Raw genomic sequence first — 25106 nt, 5'->3', positions numbered from 1 at the left:
GCTCTCCTGCATGGCCCCCAGAGACCTGCGCTCCGCACCTGTAACTGATCAGTGGCCCCGCCCCCCGCCTGCCACTTATGTGACCATCTTTGGTAACAGAACGAGCCTCGAGCTCCCGATTATGTCATCCGCTGACCACGTCATGGCTTGATCTTCCTTATCTCTATGGCAACAGCCCACATTCCGGGAATCTAAGGCGGTCGCTCCCGCCATCTTTAAATTGGGCAACAGACACGTGCAATAACAACCAGTAAAGGGTCCTGTGCCGCAGTCCATATAACCCCACACACTGAGATAACCGACAACTATAGCGCCTCGCGACTGCTCCAGGGAGCGGAAAACCGCAACTGCAGCAGAATAGTGCCGCCCGCGGGTAACGGCGCTCCCAGGCCCCGCCCACAAGGTGTCGCGGAAGTGATTTCCCGCGGCGCATTCTGGGAGGTGACTGCCGGAAGTGGGGCAGAGAGAGGCAGCGGCGGAGGTGAGCAGGGCGGGGCTCCTGTGGTGACCGGTACGGTTTGCCGGTGTATGTGTGCCCGTTAGGGTGGCCTCGGGCTGTGTGTGCGGAGGACGCAGGGTGGCGGCGTTATTAGTGTGAATGGGCGCCTGTCATGAGAGCGGCTCCGTGCTCTGCGGAGTGACAGGAGTGTGTGTCAGCCCCATGTCAGGTGTGGCTGGGTGTGCCGGCCGCGGCGGTCTTCCTGGCTATTCTAATGGCTGACACTCCTGTCCCCAGGTGCAGACTGTGCTCCCCTCATTGCGCCATTGTTTTGTCGCACCAGATCTGGACCCTTCTATTTAGTGCTCTTCTTTCTGGACTTTATGAAGGGGGCATTGCTTGCAGAATTCTCTGGGGGGCTGTGATTAGGCTGATCTGCCTTTATACCCACGTGTGCCCCCCCATAAAATATAAAGACCCATAGCTCAGAACCCATATGGTCATACAGCAAGACTAATGTCAGAGCCAAAGCTGGCCACTTTTGATGGGTGAAGTTTAGGAGGAGCCCGCCCCCAAGATTTCCCATTTAAACCATTGTCGCCGCCATGTTTAACCTGAACATCTTCCTCAACTTCCAGATTAGTCCATTGTAGCGCTGCACGTGAACTGTATGAATTAAACTCCCTCGTCGTAGCCATATTCTTTTGTGCTGGTCATCAAATAAATGGGGAAGACCCTGTACAAGTGCAGAACCTTGGTTACCTTGCTTACACAAGGACATCCATGGATGACCTTGAAGTGAAATACGCTTCTATCAGAAGTTCCGTGGAGGCTCTGATGAAGATTTTGGCTGGGGCTACGTGGTGATTTAAGGTGCGAGTTAGGTTCTGCTGCATTGAAGCATAGTGCAAGTGTATTGGATCGTATTGCTCTGCGCAAGGTCACCACAAGCCGGTCTCAATAGCATGGGGCTGCAGTTTTAGTGGCGGCACACAGCTACCAGTGTAGCCCCAGACTTAACAGGGCACGTAAGCGGATGCTTTGCGTGCGACGCAGGAGTGTTTCATTGGTCAAATCAGAGCGGATGCGGCTCTGCAATTCACTAATCTCTGCAACATTGTAAAGATCTTTTCAGGTAAAACAAGGTGGTGGCGGCAATGGATTATAGAGGAATCCCGTTGGGAGGTTCCCTTTAAAGTTGGATAGTAATAAATCCCCCTCCCGTGTATTACTCCTGTTACTAAGTATCCATAAGCTCAATGGTTATCTGCAATTATCATGGATGGATCTCTGCTCCAGTCTTACTGTTGTGTACGGTAATCCCAGCCATTTATGTACCTGCTACTATTTGGTACTCTAGGATGTTTCCATTTTAGAGGCCCAATTATCGATTTAATGACGAGGAAGTTTGATATAACGGTCACTGATCAGTATGATGGGAGCACTTATGGTACTTGATTTGAACCAGGAAAGTAAAAGGCGGTGTTTGCATTTGTGGAATACCTTGTGTCTGCTCGGACATGCTCAGCCACTTCCCGTAGTACTGATATAGGTTGCCTCCAGCACTGGCTGCAATACTTCCTTGTTCGGTGCAGCAGTACATACTCTGGTCTTGGAAACATCCTTGTAGATCTTCAGGAAAGCAGTTTTTCCCAGTGTCTTATTTCATTTTCTTTCTTTTAATCTGTTCCATTGTTTTCCAGTTATTCTCCTTGCTATTATTCCATCAGGTTGTAAATCATGGCGGACCTGCAAAGCCTAGTTCAGCGTCTGGAGACGGCAGTGGGAAAGCTGGAGCTTTTCGCAGGAGGATCAGGAGCTGGATCTTGTGCCGCAGGTGAGGAGGTTGATGTTTTATCGGCATGCAATATTTATAGACTTATGATTCGCTTAACGTCTCTCTTTCTTGTGTGATTTTACTGTAGACACTGCACAGTTTGTTCAGGCCTATGATGCTCTCGTCAGTGGAGCAGTAGGAGAATTTCTGAAAATCAGCAAGGAAATAGGTGGAGATGTGGAAAAGCAGGTGAGTGTAATTGAAACCATGTATAGAGTTTCCTGGGTCACTTTTACACTCGTGTCAGTAGTTTGCATTACTATTTGTAAGCCAAAATATAGAGTGGAACCTATGGAGAAAGAAAAATTAATGACAGATTTGCACCTCTTCTATTTCTTCTTCATACTCCAGGTTTTGGCTTACAAATGCTTGATGCCAAATACTGCTGAAATATGTGATTAAAATATAGTGTATGTCAGCCAAGATGAAGGGAGAAGTCCATAGTGTTGGCAATGAATGGGGTATGCTCCATTATAGTCAGGGTAAACACTAAAGCTATATTCACACTTGGCGTTCTTACTTCATTTTTTTGCAGCATTTGAGTGCGGATTACATGTGTGATTTGTCTACAGTATATGTTTAATAAAGTTAGTTTTATTCACTGAAAACATTGCAAAAACGCAGCAAGACCTGTTTGCTCTTTTTTTTGCAGTATTTTTGAACTTTCTAATTGATTTCCATGGGTGAAAAACACTGAAAGAATTGTTATTTTTCAGATTTAGGCTATATCCACACATTGCGGATTTACTGCGGATCCGCAGTGGTTTTTTTTTTTCCGTGCAGAAACGCTGCAGATCCGCAAGTGCAGTACAATGTAAATCAATGGGAAAAAAAATGCTGTACTAATGGTGCGGAAAATTCCGTGCGGAAACGCCGCCGATCAAAAGAAGTAGCATGTTATTTTGTGCGGATCTGCAGTGTTTTTGTACCCATTCCATTACAGAAATCCGCAGGGGTAAAAACGCATGAAATCCGCACAAAATCAGCATAAAAAACCGCATCATAGTTTTTGCTGGTATTGTAAAATTCAATTGCTTTTCTGCAGAAAAAAATCTACAAAAATGCTGCATATGAACATGCATAAAGCCATGTTCCCAAATGACATAACCACTACACTTTTTCCACTGAATTTTGTTGTGTGCAGAAAATCTGTTGTGTTTAACAGTTCAAGCAAATTAAATGTGATTGCATAAAAACTCATGCCATGCTACACATTTTTTTTTCCCTCATATAGGTTTCTATGGGGATTCTGGAAAAAAATGCATTTTAAAAATGTACCTTATTTTGAGGACTATATAAGATACTACCATACTTTGGGGGAGAAAAAAAAAATATATATATATTTTTTATGAAATGGTGGTCCGTCTAAGGGCTCATACTCACTTGCGAGAAACTGAGTCTCGCACGTCAATACCTGGCACTCCACCCAGCACTCGGATCGAAGCGTGCGGCTGCATGTATTGCTATGCGGCCGCACGCTCCGCTCCTGAGTGCAGGGTATTAGCGTGCGAGACTCATCCGAGTTTCTCACAAGTGAGTATGAGCCCTTATAGTATGAATTTACAGGCGGGCATGGGAGCGAGGTCACAGAAGGCAGGAATGAGGCGATGCTGCGGGCCCTGGGCTGGGAGGAGGGGGTTGTCCTGGTGGTGCGAGGCTGAGGGCCCTGGACTTTCAGAAAATGTTGGCGGGGAGTCCCCACACTTCCCATTGATTTCCTGGTAGTCGGCTTTAGAAAAAAAATGATCGCCAGAGGCGGCGCATGCTCAGATTGAGATCATGGGGGAAGAGATTAGCCTGTGATTTCCTCCCAACCATTCCCCACGGTAAGCTACATTTGGCTTATAATACCCTCCCCCGTTTTCTTCACAAACTTCTGCAACAAGCGCAGACAGAAAATTATCAATGCAGATTGCTGTTCTGTATTTTGGTGCAGACCAATTCTGAAAAAAGCCGCATTTTTGAACATAGACTTTCCATCTCATTTTTATGTGCATATCCAATATATGTATAGAACATATTTTCTTTGGATAAGAACAAAAGTATGCAAATGTTGATATAGGTGTGTGAGAGATGCCTTTTGCAAGATGTATTTTGATGGGTAGATGAGGAAATGAGTGAAGTGATCAATAATGATGTGTGCACTTGTGGGGAGTGGGCAAGATCTGTATCTCCCTCTTCAGAAATGTAAAATGCTGTAGCCATGTGCTGTGGATTGCTCCTGGTGACCCGTGATAGACTCTACGGCCTGCAGACTGATTGTCGCACTCAGGTACTTTTGTTAGCTTTGATCATATTGATATAAACATCCAGAAATGATGGCGGATGATAACTTTCCCATTCTTATTTCTTTAGGCTGGTTTGTTGCTTGCAGGCCTAAACATACAGCGTGATATCTTGGTTAAAGCATCACAGTTTCAGCAGCCAGACGAGGTATGCTACATTTGGCACAATATTTCCTGTCTTGCATGTCAGTATTTCCTGTTACGTGTTCATGCTCTGTTCCTTGTTCCTCGACCTTGTATGTGTAAGTGTTGCACATATTGTTCTGCTTTCAATGGCACGACTATTAAAGGGAACCTGTCGCCCCGAAAATCGCGGGTGAGGTAAGCCCACCGGCATCAGGGGCTTATCTATAGCATTCTGTAATGCTGTAGATAAGCCCCCGATGTTACCTGAAAGAGGAGAAAAAGACGTTATATTATACTCACCCCGGGGCGGTCCCGCTGCTGGTCAGGTCGGATGGGCGTCTCTGGTCCGCTGCGGCGCCTCCCATCTTCATTACAAGACGTCCTCTTCTGATCTTCAGCCACGGCTCCGGCGCAGGCGTTCTTTGCTCTGCCCTGTTGAGGGCAGACGCAGTGCGCAGGCGCCGGGCCTCTGACCTTTCCGGCGCCTGCGCACTACAGTACTATCCTCTGCCCTCAAGAGGGCAGAGCAAAGAACGCCTGCGCCGGAGCCGTGGCTGAAGATCAGAAGAGGACGTCTTTGTAATGAAGATGGGAGGCGCCGCAGCGGACCAGAGACGCCCATCCGACCTAACCAGCAGCAGGACCGCCCCGGGATGAGTATAATATACCGTCTTTTTCTCCTCTTTCAGGTAACATCGGGGGCTTATCTACAGCATTACAGAATGCTGCAGATAAGCCCCTGATGCCGGTGGGATTACCTCACCCGCGATTTTCGGGGTGACAGGTTCCCTTTAAGAATGGAAAATTGACATATGTTGTAAATTTTCATGGGAATCTACACACTAAATTTTTTAAGTGCCATCGACTGACTCATCACATACCTACGTTCACAGATCTGGTACCTTAACACTAGGACTACTGGACTCATGAACCCTGACTAGAACTACTGCGAGTAAGTAGTCAAAAATGACTATACCAGTAGTCCTAGTGTTAATATGCTGCCCCATATCTGGGCAACTTATTAAAGAAATCTGTCAGTCCTTATACAAGGCAAAATGGGTATTGGCAACAGACTACCATTTATTGAATAGTAAAGATGGGAAATAAGTAACTCCCACACCCTACTGTCCATCATATTCCAAGAGGACTTCTGTTGAGTGCATGGGCATCTGTGGAAATGGGTGCGGGGACTTTCCTCAGTACATACGCCAAAGTTTTAGATCAAGATTCGAGTGCAGCATATTTAGGGGACAGATCCATTTTGTCACGCAGATCTCTAGCCTCTCATGACTGAAAACAGTCATATGCTTGAATTTTGCATTTAACAAGTAGTTGGAGCCAGATCCATATGTTTTTTTTTTTTTCCTCCCCTCAATAGAAATGGAATAACACTGAGTAGTAATTAATCTTATTGATGTCCTGTTACTCCACTACTATAGTAAAGCCTAATGAATAATTCAGTTGTTTTTATTTTTGGTTGCTAATTGTACATATAAATAATGCAGAACCTTTCAACTGCATTTACGGACATTATAGTGAAAGGTTTAATTGTCATTTCCTCTTTAGTAAGAACATTTCATAATTGGGAGAAAAAAACCTATAATACTAAATCTAATTTTCTTTCCTTTTTTTTTTTTTTGGGTGATTGCGTCCTATAGAAAGATCTTTCTGCGCTGTTAGCTCCTCTGTCCAAACAGATTCAGGCTGTTCAAGACTTCAGAGAGAAAAATAGGACCAGCAAACAATTCAATCATCTTTCCGCCATCAGCGAAAGTGTTCCTGCTCTTGGATGGGTGGCAATGGTGGGTTGCAATGCATCCATTTTTCTCTAATCCTTCCTTTTTCCTTTCATTTATTCTAATCTAGTGCAGAAATGTTTGTGTGGGTGTTTATATGTCCCCCATTGCTTTAGAAAGAATGACTAGCATTGTGTAAATGAACTACTCTAAACACTGCCTTAGAATAGAGGACATAGGCTTTTAAAGACAAAAAATATTTCTGTAAAGACGTAGTTGTGGGGTGGGTTACCATGGCAGCCAGGGTCTTGCTGAAATCCTGCCATCTTGGTGCTCCTATTAGATTGTTGTTGTACTATATATGCCAGTACAATAGTGCAGCAAATTCAATTCCGAAACAAAAAAAAGTGTAAAAGAATTAAAGGCTTTAAAAATTAAAAGAACTGCAAATCCCAATGCAAAAAAAGGCACTTGTACTGCTCCACCAATGGAAAATTAAAGTTATGGCCTCAGAAAATGGCAACACAAATCCAGCATGATGGCGCAGTGGTTAGCACTGCAACGCTGGGGTCCTGGGTTCTAATCCCACCCAGGACAACATCTGCAAAGAGTTTGTATGTTCTCCCCGTGTTTGCGTGGGTTTCCTCCGGGTTCTCCGGTTTCCTCCCACATTCCAAAGACATATTGATAGGGAATTTAGATTGTGAGCCCCATCGGGGACAGTGATGATAAAGTGTGCGACCTGTAAAGCGCTGCGGAATATGTTAGCGCTCTATAAAAATAAAAGATTATAGATTTCCTTCCACTGCAGATTTTCATTTTTGCATTTTTATTTTTCCCTCTCGTTCCTTGAAGCAGCCATAACTTTTTTTTTTTTGCCAGGCAAGATGTAGTTTTTAATGACCCTATTTATTTTACAATATATTGTAGTGTGTAAGGGTACATGTAAAAAAAAAAGTCTAAGTTCAGTGAAATGGTAAGGCTAGGTTCACATTGCGTTAGTGCAGTCCATTTAACGCATACGTTAAATGGACTGGGCTGACGCAAGTGCTGACTTTGCACAGCGCTAGCGCAGATGGAGCATCTGCTAGCTCCATCTGCGCTAGCGGTGACGGACCCGGAAACGCTGCAGCCCACGACTCGGGTCAGTCACTCAATGTCGGACGCATCGCTAGTGCACGCCCATTGTGGGCGTGCACTAGCGATGCGTCCGACATTGCATTCAATGGCGCCGTTAACGGACTACGTTACACCGCATTATGCCGTGGTGTAACGTAGTCCGTTAAACGGAGACACTGAACGCAATGTGAACCCAGCCTTAGAAAAACCCTGCATTTTTGCCATTGTTTCTTGGGTGTTATTTTTGCAGTTCATTGTACAGTACAAAATTACCTGGGAACATGATTCTCCAGGTCAGTAGGATTTATATGGCTACCAAACATTCAGGAGTTTTTTGTTTTTAGTTTGCATGGTCATTTTCTAAGATCCATAACTATTTTTCCTTACCATCAATAAAGCTGTGGGGAAAGGGGGGGCTTGTTTTTTGGTTAGGCCCCTTTCACACATCAGTTTTTTGGCATCAGTCGCAATCCGTCGAGTTTTGAAAAAAAAAAACCATCACAGGTTGTGAAAAACTGATGCAACGCATCCGTTTTTTTTCGACTCATCTGACTAGCTGATCCGTTGACTGATTCCGTCATTTGACGGATCCGGCGCCCATGGGCTTCAATTCTAGCAAACGACGGACGGCGGCTGATCCGTCGCTGTCTGTTTTTTCAACAGACACAAACGTTACTTTGTCCGTTGTCTCCGGCTGCCAGACAATTTTCTACGTATCCGGTAAACGACTAATGAAACGTGAGGCCATCCGTCGCTAATACAAGTCTATGAGAAAAAAACGGGTTCGGCGGTATTAGTCGCTGGATCAGTTTTTTCAAAATTCGACAGATTGAGGCAGATAGCAAAAAAACTGATGTGTGAAAGGGGCCTTAGTGAGCCAGTGTTTTTACTTCTACAATTTTGGGTTACTTACTGTACTGATCGCTTCTTTTTCCATTTTTTTTATAGCATTGGGGTAACAAAAACATGCAGTTGTAGCATTTAACCCTTATTTCTCATTACAGCGTTTACCAAAATATTTAACTTTATATTTTGACTGGACTATACCAGATGCAGGAATACCAAATCTATATAATTCATATTTAAGCTGTTAACGGCAGTCATCGACTGAGCTGATCATTGCTGTCAGATTAATGTGTGTGGAGTAGGCTCGGCTTCTGAGCCTGCTCCAAAGTTCCTTACAGGCTACATGATGTAATGGTATGTCATGGAGCATGAAGGAGTTAAACTCAACAAACTTAGAGGGAACCTGTCACAAGATCTTCCCATATAAAGTAGGGCCAACACCTGTACACGCTCATACACAGCGTTCTATAATGCACTCTGCAGAACACGAAAAAGACCTTTTATTATACCCGCCTACACTGCAGCACGGTCCGATGGGCGTCTCTGGTCTTGATCCGGTGACTCCTCTTCTTATGATCGCCGTCATTCTTGCTTCGTATGACATATCCGATGTCATCCACATAGTGTCTTTCATTTGGCAAAGTGGCAAAACTATCCATTTTCTATGTTGACAGGGAAATAAAGTTATGGCTTATGGAAGAAGTCAATAGAAGAAACCAGTGGGCAACAATGAAAAATGTCCCTGACTTTAAAGGGGTTGTCCACTACTGGGCAATCCTAGTTTAATCATTTCGGGGCTCCAATTGAAATAAAAACTATAGCCACCACCTCCAGCGGCACTATTCCAGTGATGTTGGCACTGCTGTCCCTGATGTAACTGGTTGTCTCACAAGCTTAGTGCAGCCAATGAGTGGCCACTCAACAGATAGTCCAGTCCGGCTCACCCCCCGGTTGACTTTTCCTAACATTGCTATAGATGATTGACAAGTCTCTTGCATTGTACATGCGAGGAAGACACCTGTTGATCACCACAAGCAACACTGAGAAGAATCTGGGGCAGAACCAGCATAGCCTCATCTCCCGGGTATGGTCCCCAACCAGATCTTCAAAGTATACCCTACTTTCTCTGAAATGCCGGAGCGGAGGTGCAAATGTGCAGCCAGACTGTGGTTCAGGCTGCCTGCAGTTCGGGTGGGCAGCAAAAATCACATGAGTAGTTCTCTTTAAGTTGGGTAGAAAGTGTGAACTGTTCTCTAATGAGTGATTTATTATTGCGAAGTCCCGTTGTTACCATTATTTCCACTTAATTTTTACTTGGTAGTTTTATCTTCTACATTTATGCTTTTTATCTTATTTTTCCATTCTCCACTTTTAAGTCTCCCAAGCCTGGTCCCTATGTGAAGGAAATGACTGATGCAGCTATGTTTTACACCAACAGAGTCTTAAAGGAATACAAGGATGTGTAAGTTGTTGTTTCAGTGATTTCCTAGATCCAGAGCACATGACACACATAGAAACAGAAGTAATGTATTGGTTACCTTTCTGGGTTTCTGACAGTGATAAGAAACATGTCGACTGGGTCCGCTCATATCTGAACATCTGGACGGAGCTGCAGGCGTACATCAAGGAACATCACACAACTGGCTTAAGTTGGAGAAAGACTGTAAGTGTAATTCTTGTTTCCTTAAACTTGTAATGATATTTGAATAGTCCTTTACTTGATTGCTTAGAAATTGTGCTTTGTCTTTGCTTTTTCATTAGGGGCCAAAGGCTGGACCTTCTACTTCTGCACCAAGTGCTCCGTCTGCCCCCAAAGTTGGACCTCCACCACCACCACCACCTGGGGGACCACCTCCCCCTCCCCCACCAGCCCTATCCTCAGCCTCCGCTCCAAGTGATGATTCTCAGGCTCGTTCACAGCTGTTTGCACAACTTAACCAGGGAGAGAATATTACTAGAGGTAAGAAGCCAGTGGCTACTTTTTTATAAAGTGCTAGATGATTTCAGCAGGTGGGAAGAAAAAAATATTGGGAATGACCCTGCAACATAAGTGTACAAAATGGGGAAAAGTTGTTCAATTCATATGCCGTAAACACTATTACAATTTACATATTGCTATCATCCTCAATATCATTGCATGATACAATACCAATATTGTAAGAATATATAAATACAGTTGAAAGCTGGATTTTCTTCAATCAAAGCCACAGCTAAAGAGGAGGTATGTGGTGGGGGACCGTAGAAGTTTACAGTATGAAATACTATAGTGATAGTCTGTAAGTGTGGCCATTTTAGTCTGTAGCCTATCCAATAATGGAACTGGTGGTAGAAGATTTTTATATACACTTCTCCATAAGTAAATTTCAGCAGTGGGGGTTAAAACAATAAGAGCATGCATACTTTTTCATGCTTGGCAGACACTGAGGGAGCTGATGGCCAAGTGCGGGAGTATGCAATCTATTATTGTAACCCCACTGCCGAATTCACCTTTTTAGAGGAGAACCCTTTTAAGTTAGGTGCACACGTTGTTTAGGCATTGGATTTTACAGGCGGAAAATCTGCAGCATGTTACAGTAGCAGCACTTTATAGATTTCACAAAATTGGATCCACTCGCTATGGATACAATCCACAGCGTAAATTGATTGGCATTATATTTGAAATCTAGCAGCAGAAGAGTCCCATGTACACCTTCTCTTAGCCTTCAAGGCAGTAGAAGTGCTAACCTGCCTGTCACAACTCAAGATAAATGGAAAGATGTGGGAGCGACTCTAGAGGGAGGGAGGAGAGGTTTCATAGAGTTAGTGGCTTGATGAATCGAATAGCTGAGTTACAGATCCAATGAAGAGGTCCGAGAGGAAGATGGATCTTGTCCATCCTAAGTGTGATGAAGGCATGCACTTTGGTTAAATCGTTGGTAAAGCTAGCCATGCATATGAGATGTCTGCCTGTAGAATGAACGCTTAGCTAACAGCTGTCTCACCTGACTTCTCATACACATCAGCGCCCATCCTGGGACAAGTGTGAGCTGTTGGCACACATCTCTCCTCTTTCATGAGAACAAATGGATCAGCTGTTGAAATTCTACTAGCCTGATCTTTGTCTCCTGACATCTCTGGGGAGGCCTCGTACACTGATGGTCTGCCAGTCCTGTCAAAATCTGCGGGTTCAACCAATTTTCTTCTAATATGTATGAGGACCTTAGGGAATGAGAAAAGAGAATAAAAATTGTATCCATGTTGGTTTTCAGAAAGTGTAGGAATATAAATAGGACAGCTGTTCAGTCAAAAACTCTGTCTTTAATTAAAAAATGGCAGCATGTTGGCTGTGGATAGCACGGTTGCTTTGCGGCACTGGGGGTCCTAGGTAGTGATGAGCGAATATACTCGTTACTCGAGACTTCCTGAGCACGCTCGGGTGTCCTCTAAGTATTTTTTTTTAGTGCTCGGAGATTGTTTTTTTTTCATCGCGGCAGCTGAATGATTTACAGCTACTAGCCAGCTTGATTAAATGTGGGGATTCCCTAGCAACTAAATCTCCGAGCACTAAAAAATACTCGGAGGACACCCGACCGTGCTCGGGAAATCTAGAGTAACGAGTATATTCGCTCATCACTAGTCCTAGGTTCAAATTCCACCAAGGACACAATCTGCAATCTGTACAGGGCTGTGGAAATAATGGTGCTATAGAAGTTTAAATATAAGAATTTAAGATTGCAAAACTGTGAAAGGTTTTACTATCATAAATCTGTAAAAATTGCAAAGTGCTTGGAAAATCAGCAACTTTCCATTTATTTCATTTTAAAAATGCCGTCCGTTGACAAGAATGGATGGATTTTTATTTTTGTTCTGTACTGCCTGTTGCCTAGGTTATTTGCCACCTCTGCAGTCTCAGGAGTTCCCAAGGCAAGGAGTGTTGCACTTTCATTCTTTTTGCTCTAAAGCCTGAAATCGCTGCTGTGACACTGGCTGGATTCGGCAAGTGCCCCTAGATTTCTTCGGTACTGCAGAGGTGTAAATGAGCTCTGTTTTTAGTATAGAAGCACACATTTTGGGCCCGCGGCAAGACAGTGTTGCTGGTTTGAACTGTTAGTCATTTAAGAGCACTGCCTGGGAGACTGGGGAGCTGTGTGTTTCTGAAGAGGGAGCACCATAATAATCATTTAAAGTGAACCTGCCACCAGGTTTGGCTGATAAGAGATACGGCCATCACCTTTCAGGGCTGATGTACAGCATACTATAATGCTGTATACCTGCCTCCAAACCGACACGTAAGAGAAGAAAAATAACTTTTATTATACTCATTTGCAGGGTGGTCCGGTCCAATGGGCGTCGCTGGTCCCGTCCTCCTGCTTGCTTTGTGTGGATGACACGTCCTGTCATCATCCACACAGTCCCCTTGGCACAGTGCTCCTGCACAGGCGTACTTCTCTGCCCTGTTGAGGGCAAGGCAAAGTACTGCAATGACCATGCGCCGGGGCTCTTTGACCTTTCTTGGCACCTGCGTACTGTAGTACTTTACTCTGCCCTCAATGGGGCAGAGAAGTACGCCTGCGCAGGAGGGCGATGCTACGGAGACTAGTCATCCACACAAAGCAAGCAGGAGAGAGGCGCCGAACCAAGACCAGTGACATCCATTGGACCGGACCGTTCCGCAGGTGTGTAGAAGTTATTTCTCTTCTCTTACAGGTCAGATCGGGGGGCTTATATGCAGCATTATAGAATGCTGTATATATGCCGTGAAAGGTGATGCTGTATCTATTATCGGCCAAAACTCACCGTTATAAAGTGTGTACTCCGGATGCAGTGTTAATAAAAGGCGGTCCAGCAGCTTATTTTAATACCTGAGACCCACTGTGTACTTTAATAGTCCAAATGTCTTTCTTCTCAGGCAGCACATTTATACTTTATCATAAAACATGCTGGATTTTGAAGGTGGTTTTTTTTTTTTTGTTTCTTTTATGCCATGAGCAAGGGCAGAATCTGCATTGTGTATCTTGAGGCGAGCATTGTTGGTCTACAGAGAATACCAGTGCACATACAATATTATTCCTCAGTAAGTGATGTGACTGTCATAACGATTTGCTTCTTTAATGTATTCTAGCTCTGAAACATGTGCCTGAAGATATGAAGACTCACAAAAATCCTGCTTTGAAGTCTCAGAGCGGTCCAATCCGAAGCGGACCTAAACCATTCACAAGTCCTAAACCAACAAACATTGGTTCTCCTGCATCCAAACCAGCTCCAAAGAAGGAACCACCTGTGCTTGAACTAGAAGGAAAGAAATGGAAGGTGGTAAGTATGCAATGGAGTGATCAGAGATATTTTGTGGCGTTAACTAGATTTAAAAGGATGGGGAAAAAAGTTGTTGGCAAAGGAATCATTCAGGTATTATGGAGCTACGGTAGATTGAGTTGTGGCCTAATGCCCAGTTAATAACTGTGGATTGCTGTACTTTGTTAGCAAAGTGACCAAATATGATTGATCCTTGACAATGGCAATAGTGGACAAATTATGGTGCAAACCACTTATCCCAGGAATGCATGACCAAAATTTCTTTTCTGGGACTTGACTACGCAAGTTGGACAACCAGCATTGCAGAGGCTGAAGATAGCACTGTATTTCCCCAAAAATAATAATCCCTAGCATGATTTGATAGGATTTATGTTTTAAATATAACAGTCATTTGGAGTTTGGGGGGAGGTGCAAACTGGTCACTTGCCTAAGGCCCTCAGTCTTGGGGGTCCTTAGCATTTCTATTCCAAGATTAAAATTGCTTAAGGACCTTTGGTGACTACACGGTCATATGCTATAATGCCCTGATGAAGCTGCTTTATAACCGCTACAGTACAGACCAAAAGTTTGGACACCACCTCATTTAAAGATTTTTCTGTATTTTCATGACTATGAAAATTGTACATTCACACTGAAGGCATCAAAACTAAAAATTAACACATGTGGAATTATATACTTAACAAAAAAGTGTGAAACTGAAATTGTCTTATATTCTAGTTCTTCAAAGTATCCACCTTTTTGCTTTGAGGACTGCTTTGCACACTCTTGGCATTCTCTTGATGAGCTTCAAGAGGTAGTCACTGGAAATGGTCTTCCAACAGTCCTGAAGGAGTTCCCAGAGATGCTTAGCACTTGTTGGCCCTTTTGCCTTCACTCTGCGGTCCAACTCACCCCAAACCATCTCGATTGGGTTCAGGTCTTGGGACTGTGGAGGCCAGGTCATCTGGCATAGCACCCCATCATTCTCTTTCTTGGTAAAACAGCCCTTACACAGCCTGGAGGTGTGTTTGGGGTCATTGTCCTGTTGAAAAATAAATGATGGTCCAACTAAATGCAAACCGGATGGAATAGCATGCCGCTGCAAGATGCTGTGGTAGCCATGCTGGTTCAGTATGCCATCAATTTTGAATAAATCCCCAACAGTGTCACCAGCAAAGCACCCCCACACCATCACACCTCCTTCTCCATGTTTCATGGTGGGAACCAGGCATGTTGAGCTCATCCGTTCACCTTTTCTGCGTCGCACAAAGACACGGTGGTTGGAACCAAAGATCTCAAATTTGGACTCATCAGACCAAAGCACAGATTTCCAATGGTCTAATGTCCATTCCTTGTGCTCTTTAGCCCAAACAAGTCTCTTCTGCTTGTTGCCTGTCCTTAGTAGTGGTTTCCTAGTAGCTATTTTATCATGAAGGCCTGCTGCACAAAGTCTCCTCTTAACAGTTGTTGTAGAGATGTGTCTGCTGCTAGAACTCTGTGTGGCATTGACCTGGTTTCTAATCTGAGCTGCTGTTAACATGTGGTTTCTGAGGCTGGTGACTCGGATAAACTTATCCTCAGAAGCAGGAGTAGCTCTTGGTCTTCCTTTCCTGGGGCGGTCCTCATGTGAGCCAGTTTCTTTGTAGCGCTTCATGGTTTTTGCCACTGCACTTGGGGACACTTTCAAAGTTTTCCCAATTTTTCAGACTGACTGACCTTCATTTCTTAAAGTAATGATGGCCACTTGTTTTTCTATACTTAGTTGCTTTTTTTTGCCATAATACAATTTCTAACAGTCTATTCAGTAGGACTACAGCTGTGTATCCACCAGATTTCTGCACAACACAACTGCTGGTCCCAACCCCATTTGTAAGGCAAGAAATCCCACTTATTTACCCTGACAGGGCACACCTGTGAAGTGAAAACCATTCCCGGTGAATACCTCTTGAAGCTCATCAAGAGAATGCCAAGAGTGTGCAAAGCAGTCATCAAAGCAAAATGAGGCTACTTTGAAGAACCTAGAATATAAGACATAATTTCAGTTGTTTCACACTTTTTTGTTAAGTATATAATTCCACATGTGTTAATTCATAGTTTTGATGGCTTCAGTGTGAATGTACAATTTTCATAGTTATGAAAATACAGAAAAATCTTTAAATGAGAAGGTGTGTCCAAACTTTTGGTCTGTACTGTATATGAATGGGACTCATCGCCACTAGCAATATATTGCCTGGCATGCTGGATCCTTTATTTATGGACTCCACACTTTGATGGTATCCCCTTTGCGCACTTTCTAATTGATACGCATTTGCATTGTCACTAGGGCTTTATTTATGGTTATGTATATTTAGATATCTATGTGTATATCGTGGGCTTATTTCCATAGACATTATATTGTTTGTTACATGGGGTAGTTACTCATGGATTTTGCATTTCTATGGTAGATCCTTCTTGCATTTTCTAAGTGATACACACTTGCATTTCCATTGGGGCACTATCTGCAATAACATGCGGTTGGATATTCATGTATACTTAGTTCATATGAGCATAGATTTACACATTTGAGGAAAACCAATTGGGGATTGTATTTACATCCTAGTGTCATGGCTACAGTGTATTTTTGGGGATATCTGGTTTTTAATTGTCTTCAAAAAGCATGTTTTTGTATCAAAACATTTTCATACAATGGGTATTTTCATACAAAGAAAATACCTAATGATAAGACGCAAAACTTTGGCGCAACTCCGCGTTACACCAAAATTTGGCAACTTTTGGCATTGTCACAAGTTTGTCCAAGCTCCACCAAAATGAACGGAGCTGGCCCAGACAGGGACTCCACGCCACAGCTCATCTGTGATGAAATGGGGTATTTGGAATGCCAGAAATCTCAGACCAATTGCTGATTGGAGTCCGATTTCTGGATTGGCAAATGGAGGCGCATGCCATTCGTCAGACAAACCAGATTCATGAAGAGGTCTGACTCCAGCATGCCCCGTCATCAAAACCAGCAAGAAAATCACCAGTCTTGATGAACCTGGGCCAATGTATTTAGCACTAAGCTGGAATATTTGCAATTTTAACTCTGTAGTATCCACTGCATGGTTTTTAGTTCTTTTTGGAAAATGCCTTTCGAGTTCAAAATAGTCACTGCACAATTTGTTGAATTCAGCAAGAGATCTAGGTAAAAAAATGGGGTCACTTTTGGGACTTTTCTGCTCTTCCAACACCTTAGGGTCTCTGCAAATGGCGCCTGCATATTATTCCAGCAAATCTCCATTGCAAGTGTCAAATGTCAGCCCTTCCTTGCTATCATGCTGTGGGACCAAAGGGTATTTTCTCAGGACACATGGATTTAGGAGAAATTGAAATAGGAAGCATCGGTGGGTTAAATATGAACACCACATTCCTATATCAATTCATTGGGTTTGCACTTTGGGAAATCTAGAAATGTGACTTGATGATCACAATTTGTTCCAGTAAAATTTGCTCTACAAAAATGAAACGACATTTCCTTAACCTGAGCCTCGCTGTGTGCCTAACTAGCAGTTTTTGACCACATATGGGGTTGCCACTTTTGAGTGAAATTGCGCAACAAATTTTAGGATCCATTTTCTCCTGTTAGCCCTTGTGAAAATGAAAAACTTAGACTATATCAATATATAGTGGAGAGTTTAGTATTTGCAGCATATTTTTCTGCTGCAAAAACAAGTGTGTGCAAAAAAAATGCTTTTTACATTTAGTTTTTTTTCCCATGTGAACATGTGAAAACTGCTACAAAAAGTCTGGAAAAAAAAAAGTCATGCTGCAGATCTGAAAAAAAGCCTTGGTTCGAATCTGCAAGGAGAATATACGAAGCATGTGCGTGATATTTTCAGGAATCTCATTGACTTAGCTGGTTTTAGAAAACCTTGGAAGAAAAAAAAAACTAGGATTACCCAACCCAAAGGGTTTAAAGTCATACAAATGTACGTCTATTGTATGTATATGGGAACTCCTGATAGATGTGAGGGGAGTGCAGATCAGGCAGATTGCATTGATATGCCCAGTTCTTTTAAGGTACCTTCACACTGAATAACTTTCCAACAAGAACGACAGCGATCCGTGACGTTGCAGCGTCCTGGATAGCGATCTCGTTGTGTTTGACACGCAGCAGCGATCTGGATCCCGCTGTGACATCGCTGGTCGTCGCTGAAAGTCCGGAACTTTATTTGGTCGTCAGGTCGGAGTGATTCGTCATGTTTGACAGCAAAAGCAACGATGCCTGCAATGGTTTTCAATGGAGCGAACAACCAGTGAGAACGATAAGTACGTCACTGGATCGCTCCTGCATCGTTCTGCTGTTGCCGGTGTTTGACGTCTCCCAGCGACCACACAGCGACGCTGCAGCGATCGGCTCGTTGTCTATATCGCTGCAGCGTCGCTAAATGTGACGGTACCCTTTACTCTCTGGGAACATAAGTCGCCGCCAGATGTGTCTTGCAAAGGCTTTCTCCTAAATAAAAATGCATTAAAGCACTGTCTCTAGAAACCAATGATTGGCCAATATCTTTCTATGGTGTATGGACACCTTTAGACGAAGCCTGCAATACAGGTAAAGCCTACCAGAAGTCGCACCATCTCTTAATGGTGTTAGGCTCATGGAGTCATCCATCTGCTGAAGACTATTAGCTTTTTGGCTGACACTCACATTCATACAAACTACCTTGTCTTCACAGGAAAACCAGGACAATGCATCTAATTTGGTGATAAGTGACACTGAGCTTAAGCAGGTGGTTTATGTATACAAGTGTGTGAACAGCACCCTGCAAGTCAAGGGAAAGATAAACTCCATTACTATAGGTAAGCAAAAAAAAAAAAAAGTGCAAAACATATAGTTCTAATTATTTCGTAGTCTTACACCTGTGTTAAATCCCTGCAGACAACTGCAAGAAGCTCGGCTTAGTGTTTGAAGATGCAGTAGGTATTGTGGAAATCATTAATGCTCGTGATGTTAAAGTGCAGGTATGATTTATTATATTTTTCATATTCGTTCAGTTTGTGCTTTAGCTATTGAAGAGAAAAGTAGCCAAACTGGGCCATCAGTTTTATGACCTTTTTCCAAATTAAGATTGTCCTGTATCTCTGGAAGTGATGGCTTCTTTTCTCTGTTGTAGCTGATGGGAGTTAGTGACCATCACTAGCTAAAGATATTGAGCAAGTCAGTTTGGTTTATACTTCTCTCTTTAGTATCTGTTCATGGTTTGGTTATGAATTGAGAGGAGTAAACTTGCTTAAATTAGATTGCTGGAACAACATGATCAGTAATTGTTTGAGGAAGTATGAATTTCCCAACAAAGTATTAAAGGGGTTGTCCAGGTTTGAGATGAAAATCTTGGTTGTATTGAGCCTGGCCGCACACATCTGGTTGGAATATGGCCGGAAATATGCAAATCACATACTTGAGACCACCCGCATTCTCCACCGATACCAGACCATCCTGACTGTGCGGTGCATACACTGTAAGGATTCAGAAGCCTGCAGTCACACAGTAAATGTAGACTTTCATCCCAAACTTGAACAACCCCATTTAAACTGTATCAAAAGTCTATTTGCAAAGTGATATCATAAGATTATAGTTTGCCTTTTATTTGCACAAAACTTGTCAGATTTTGCAGCTTAACCCAGTTGTGGTAAACTGCAGTGGTTAAGAGTAAATTGTGGTGAAAATAAATTAAATTGCCTTATTTTTTTTGACTATTAGATGCACTTTTCAGCAAGAAAAATTGTTGCTAAAAATGGGATGCATCATATAGTCCGTGTCTCTTCAGAGAGAAAGAGGACTAGAACTCTAGTGCCACTTATAGGAAGTAGCAATCCTAAAAGTCAATATTGACTCTCTAAACAGCCTTGTCACAGGATGTGGGATAAAAGACAAAACCAAAATCTCAATTTACAGACACTGTTTTGGGGTACTGCCCCTCATCAGTGCAAAGTGTGAGATCTGGATTGGCTGGGTGTGAAGCGTCCAACCAGGATCCAAGAGGTAACATTTCTCCTTGCGGAGAGGGACCTGTCAAGTCGTATAGTCCAGACACGGCTTCCTATAAATAAGGAGAATGTTGACATGGCGTTCGTTCTGATTGCTGAAAGAAATTTGCTGTAGCACGGCTTTCTTCTCCTGCCCAACACTGATCAGTGCAAGTCAGTGAGGAAGGTATCAGTACCTGCACTTCAACTCAAGATTAGAGGACCTTTCAGGTCACATACCTGGAAGGTATGTCAAATGTGGTAGTATTTACACTTAACTTTTAAGATCACCGCGAATGATGAGCGAACCTGCTTTGATAATGTCTTATGTGAGCATCTGCACGTGCTTGTCTATTATGTTAGGAGTCCCTGCGGCTGCATGATTTGCAGCTGTTAAACAGCCTTAGCACGTGGGGGTTCCCTAAAAAACAGGCAAACAGGCAATCCCCCACATGTGTTGACTGTCTAACAGCTGCAAATCTTGCAGCCGCAGGGACTCTAACATAATAGACGAGCATGCCCAGATGCAGATGTCCGGGTAAGACATTGTGCGAGTACATTCACTCATCACTAATTTCTATAGTGTGACGATGGGAATAAATCTGAGTATATCTGTACCTGCTCCTGCAATGTCTGTTTCCAGGCACCGCTGCATTCACTCTGTGGGTGACGCTGTTGATGTACAAGGCAGCATTACAAGCACCACGGGTGGCACATGTGCTACTGTGGCTGTGACTTGTAGTGCTGTAAAGCCGGGGAGTGTGACTATGTAGCAGACCTGAATGTGCATGCAGCAGGGTTGTGTATACAAGTGCTTCTCACAAAATTAGAGTATCATCAAAAAGTTAGTTTATTTCAGTTTAAAAGTGAAACTCATATGTAGTCATTACAAACAGCGTGATCTATTTCTAGTGTTTATTTCTGTTAATCTTGATTATGGCTTACGGCCAATGAAAACCCAAAGTTCACTATCTCAGTAAATTAGAATAATTAACAAAAAGCACCTGCAAAGGAGGCTTCCTAAGAGTTTAACCCTTTAGTAACCGGGCTTTTTTTTTTGTTTTTTTAAAAATCTGACAGTGTCACTTTGTGGTAACTCGAACGCTTCAACAAATCCTAGTGATTTTGAGTGTTTTTTCGTGGCATATTATAATTTCTGATAATGGTAAAATTAGATCGATATTTTTTTATTTATAAAAAAATATATATTACAAAAATATAAAAAAAAAATGCAATTTTCAAACTTTGATATACCATTTTGAAAACTGTACCCCCCAACATATTGAAAATTGATGTCGGGTAGTTTAACCCTTCAGGTCATTTTCAGGAATGAATGCAAAGTGACATGACCGGAATGAAAAAGTGTATTTTTACCACCTATGTCACTAATTCTTGAACAGGTTACTACAGCCAGCAGACAGTAAAGCTGCTATTTGGCCATGAATTGCCATGGCAAAGATCAGGACCACACAATCATGATCTTGGGGTGCCGATGGGGTTAAAGGGAACCAGTCACCACTTTTTTGTTCTAGCAGCTAAAAATATCATTTAATTGCTTGTATGGTATGCATTCCACATCTACATTTGAAACCCCCCCGACAACCCATGCAATTAATATATATTCTTAGCTGATTGTCACCACTTTTTTGCTCTATCAGCTAAGAATATATATTAATTGCATGGGGGGGGGGGGGGGGGGTCATTTGTAGATGTGGAATGCATACCTGACAAGCAGTTAAATGATATTTTTAGCTGCTAGAACAAAAAAGTGGTGACTGGTTCCCTTTAAAGAGGGAGCCCCCACACTGTTAACCATTTATGATGTTGTAACTTGACAGCAGCATCTAAGGGGTTAAACAGATATGGATGTTGCCCACACTGATCGTGGCTGATACAGCAAGTTGTCAGCTATGGTGTCCAGCTGACAGCTGCTGGATTGTCACCTTTATGAGGGTGCTATTCTCTTATATGGCCAGTAAAAAGACATATTGGCGTTCATTAAGGGGTTTTAAAAAAGGTCTTTTAGTCTGTTTCAGTAGGCTCCACAATCATGGGGAAGACTGCTGGCTTGACACTCCACAAGGAGGATAAGAAACGATCATTGCTAAAGAAGCTGGCTGTTCAGAGTGCTGTATCCAAGCATTAATGGACAGTTAAGTGGAAGGAAAAAGTGTGGTAGAAAACGGTGCACAAGCAACCTGGATAACTGCAGCCTTGAAAGGAGTGTTAAGAAAAGGCCATTCAAAAATTTGGTGGAGATTCACAAAGAGTGGACTGTTGCTGGAGTCATTGCTTCAAGAGCCTCCACACACAGACGTATCCAGGACATGGGCTACAAGTGTCAAACCACTCATGACCAATAGACAAGGGCAGAAGCGTCTTACCTGGGCCAAGAAGAAAAAGAACTGAACTGTTGCTCAGTGGTCCAAGGTGTTTTCAGATGTAAGTAAATTTTCATCTGGAAATCAAGGTCCCAGAGTCTGGAAGAAGAGTGGAAAGGCACACAATCCAAGCCATTTGAGGACTGGTGTGAAGTTTCCCCAATCCGTGATGGTTTGGGGAGCCATGTCATCTGCTGGTGTAGGTCCACTGTGTTTTATCAAACCAAAGTCAGCGTAGCCGTCTACCAGGAAATTCTAGAGCAATTCATGCTTCCCTCTGCCGACAAGATTTTTGGACATGGAAATTTCATTCGCCAGCAGGACTTGGCACCTGTCCATGCTGCCAAAAGTACCAATACCTGGTTTAAAAACAGCAGTATCACTGTGCTTGATTGGCCAGCAAACTCACCTGACCTTAACCCCATAGAGAATCTATAGGGTATTGTCAAGAGGAAGATGAGACGCCAGACCCAACAATGCAGACAAGCTGAAGGCTGCTATCAAAGCAACCTGGGCTTCCATAACATCTCAGCAGTGCCACAGGCTGATCGCCTCCATGCCACACTGCATTGATGCAGTAATTTATGCAAAAGGAGCCTCAACCAAGTATTGAGTGCATTTACTGAATATACATTTCAGTAGGCAAACATTTCGAATTTTAAAATCATTTTTCAGGCCGGTGTTATAAAGTATTCTAATTTACTGAGATAATGACTTTTGGGTTTTCATTTGCTGTAAGCTATAATCATCAACATTAACAGAAAAACACTTGAAATAGATCACTCCGTTTGTAATGACTTATTTATATAATAAGTTTTACTTCTTGTATTGAAGTGAAATAAATTAACTTTTTGATATTCTAATTTAGTGAGAAGCATTTGTATCTGTGTTCATAACATGTGTGCTGTAAATCTATGTATAATATATATGCTGCAGAGAAACATTAAAAATGTTGCCCCTCTACTCTAAACGAGTGCATTAATATTAAGGATATTGACCTCTCCACTTATTTGTATCGGTAGGAAATGTTTTTCTTTTTTATGATATGTAAATCTGAGGGGTCTAGTCAGGGGCAACATATAGTTAGAAAAATATGGTATATGCTGCAATGCATAAACAATAAGCATATGCAAATAAGTTTGATTAGAAACGATACTACTTCGTGTGTGCATTCCAATGCAGGCCAATGTGTTTCCATGGTTTAAAAATGCATATAGACCTGGTGTAGGCTAATCCTATGGTCACTTTCATTCATTTCCTACTTTTGGTAATTTACAGAATGTGTATGTTTGCACTAAGCAGGGGATAAATGGAACGGAGTCTTTTTTCTTTAAGCCTGTAACTATGTAGACACCACTCTGCAGAGGAACTGTGGACATTAATGAACTTTGTAAACCATTTTTATCAAAATAAAAACAATTGTTAGATGTGTTCATTAGTTGAGCAGAAAGATTCATAGGACCAGACAAGAGGCCTGTGAACCTCCTCCAATCTGCTAGCGCCTCATCTGAGTACTAGGCCGGGTATAACGTCGTCATTCACCATACAGTGTAATAATTTACAATTGTGTGGTTTTTCTCTTAGGTGTTGGGTAAAGTGCCAACAATATCCATCAATAAGACTGATGGCTGTCATATCTATCTAAGCAAGGACAGCCTTAACTGTGAGATCATCAGCGCCAAATCATCAGAAATGAATATTTTGGTCCCAGGCAGTGGAGGGGAATTTGTAAGTATGGCTTGCCTGTCCATTGCATTGCCATTAAATGTTTTTTCTTAGATGTACGGTATATAGCATGTCTGATTTCTTAGTGGACATTTTTCAAATGGATAAAGCTACCATTTATTGTCTGTTTACTAATTCCTCTGTTCTATATATCCTAACTATGCACTTGGCTTTATTGCAGAGTGAGTTTCCGGTACCAGAACAGTTCAAGACTGTTTGGAATGGTGAGAAGCTGGTAACGACAGTGACTGAGATAGCAGGGTAGAAGCAGTAACCCGCCTGCAGTGACATGGGCTGGACACCATGTCCTCTCCAGCCCTCTGTGTTCTCTCTGCTGCTTCTTTCTTGAGGATTACTCTAGCTGTAGGTAGAGACCCGATCCTCACAGCTCTATTCTGATAATGTCCTACTGTACCACACCTAATTAGTGCCAGAAGTCCACTGAGAGCTGCTTATGCTAATCTGCTGTCCTACCCCTCCTGTGCCAATTAAAAGGGAGAGGTTCTGACTGTCATAAACGTAATTCTGGTTAGTGGCTGGATGACCGGTAAAATGTTAATTGGACCAAAGTTTAAATAGCTAATGAGCACTTTGCAAATGGATCTTGTTCATTTCATACACAGGGAATAATACAACTCCTGACTATTGGCCGACGCTTTTCAGCACTTCCAGGGTTTACTTTTTATACATAAGTATTTTCAGAAATATGCAATGGTTTTCCCTCTTTGAATTACTGTCCTGGCCTGTCACTTCTGTATTGATCCTAAACTAATAATGCCAATGTGTACTGAACATTTCCAACATGTTGTAAGCAGGTTCTGCTCTGATATTAAGGGAATAGAAGCAGTCCTTGCACAGACTGTGGAATACACAAGTTTACAAATCAAGCATTTTATTAAAGATTCAAAATAAAGGAAAAAAAAGTCTGCTTTGTTTTTATGAGGGAAAGGGGATGGCATCCAACAATACAACACCATGGCTCTATTACCTTGCTTTTTAACCAGAAATTTCATATAGCCAAAAGACTAGAATCGCATCCACAGCAGGTAAAACAATGTCATGGGGGAGTGTAAAACTTCCCTGGTAAAGAGTGTAAAAAGAGGGAGTGGTGTTTGCAGATTAATGCCTGTTATAGCTATCAGTTAAATAGTAAAATTATGACTCCAGTGCAATTGATAGAGGCTTTTCGCCAAAAACAGTCTCAATACAAAGTCAACGGATAAATGGTATGATGTTCTCATTGAACCATTTTTCTGAAAACTGTAAGTGGTCTCCATCCGCAGCCAAAAACACCAACTTTCCAGCCTTGTCCATTTCTCTCAAACCCAAACGATC

General features: G+C 42.5%; 2 protein-coding genes across 4 annotated transcripts in view; one reads left to right on the top strand and one right to left on the bottom strand.

The window, feature by feature from the left end:
• The first annotated feature begins 229 nt into the window (after positions 1-229).
• On the top strand, positions 230-24694 carry CAP1 (cyclase associated actin cytoskeleton regulatory protein 1). Of its 2 annotated transcripts, none has more exons than XM_069757153.1 (13): positions 230-481; positions 2170-2276; positions 2365-2465; positions 4632-4709; positions 6346-6489; positions 9765-9850; positions 9946-10051; positions 10150-10348; positions 13490-13680; positions 18375-18498; positions 18578-18660; positions 23631-23774; positions 23953-24694. In XM_069757153.1, exons 2-13 carry the CDS (start codon positions 2180-2182, stop codon positions 24034-24036), a joined length of 1437 nt encoding a protein of 478 aa, XP_069613254.1. In that variant the 5' UTR covers positions 230-481; positions 2170-2179; the 3' UTR covers positions 24037-24694. The 2 variants fall into 2 exon arrangements, with proteins under 2 accessions (XP_069613254.1, XP_069613255.1); XM_069757154.1 differs by lacking the exon at positions 230-481 and adding an exon at positions 485-511.
• PPT1 (palmitoyl-protein thioesterase 1) overlaps positions 24647-25106 on the bottom strand; it is a 46320-nt gene continuing 45860 nt past the window's right edge. For both annotated transcript variants that reach the window (XM_069757155.1, XM_069757156.1), the window contains exon 9: positions 24647-25106. In XM_069757155.1, coding sequence (XP_069613256.1) covers positions 24984-25106 — 123 coding nt within the window. In that variant the 3' untranslated portion in view covers positions 24647-24983.

This window comes from Ranitomeya imitator, chromosome 3 (genome assembly GCF_032444005.1).
Source record: "Ranitomeya imitator isolate aRanImi1 chromosome 3, aRanImi1.pri, whole genome shotgun sequence".
Taxonomy (NCBI): domain Eukaryota; kingdom Metazoa; phylum Chordata; class Amphibia; order Anura; family Dendrobatidae; genus Ranitomeya; species Ranitomeya imitator.
The sequence above is the reverse complement of the archived record's forward strand: the minus strand, read 5'-3'. Positions and strand labels throughout refer to the sequence as shown.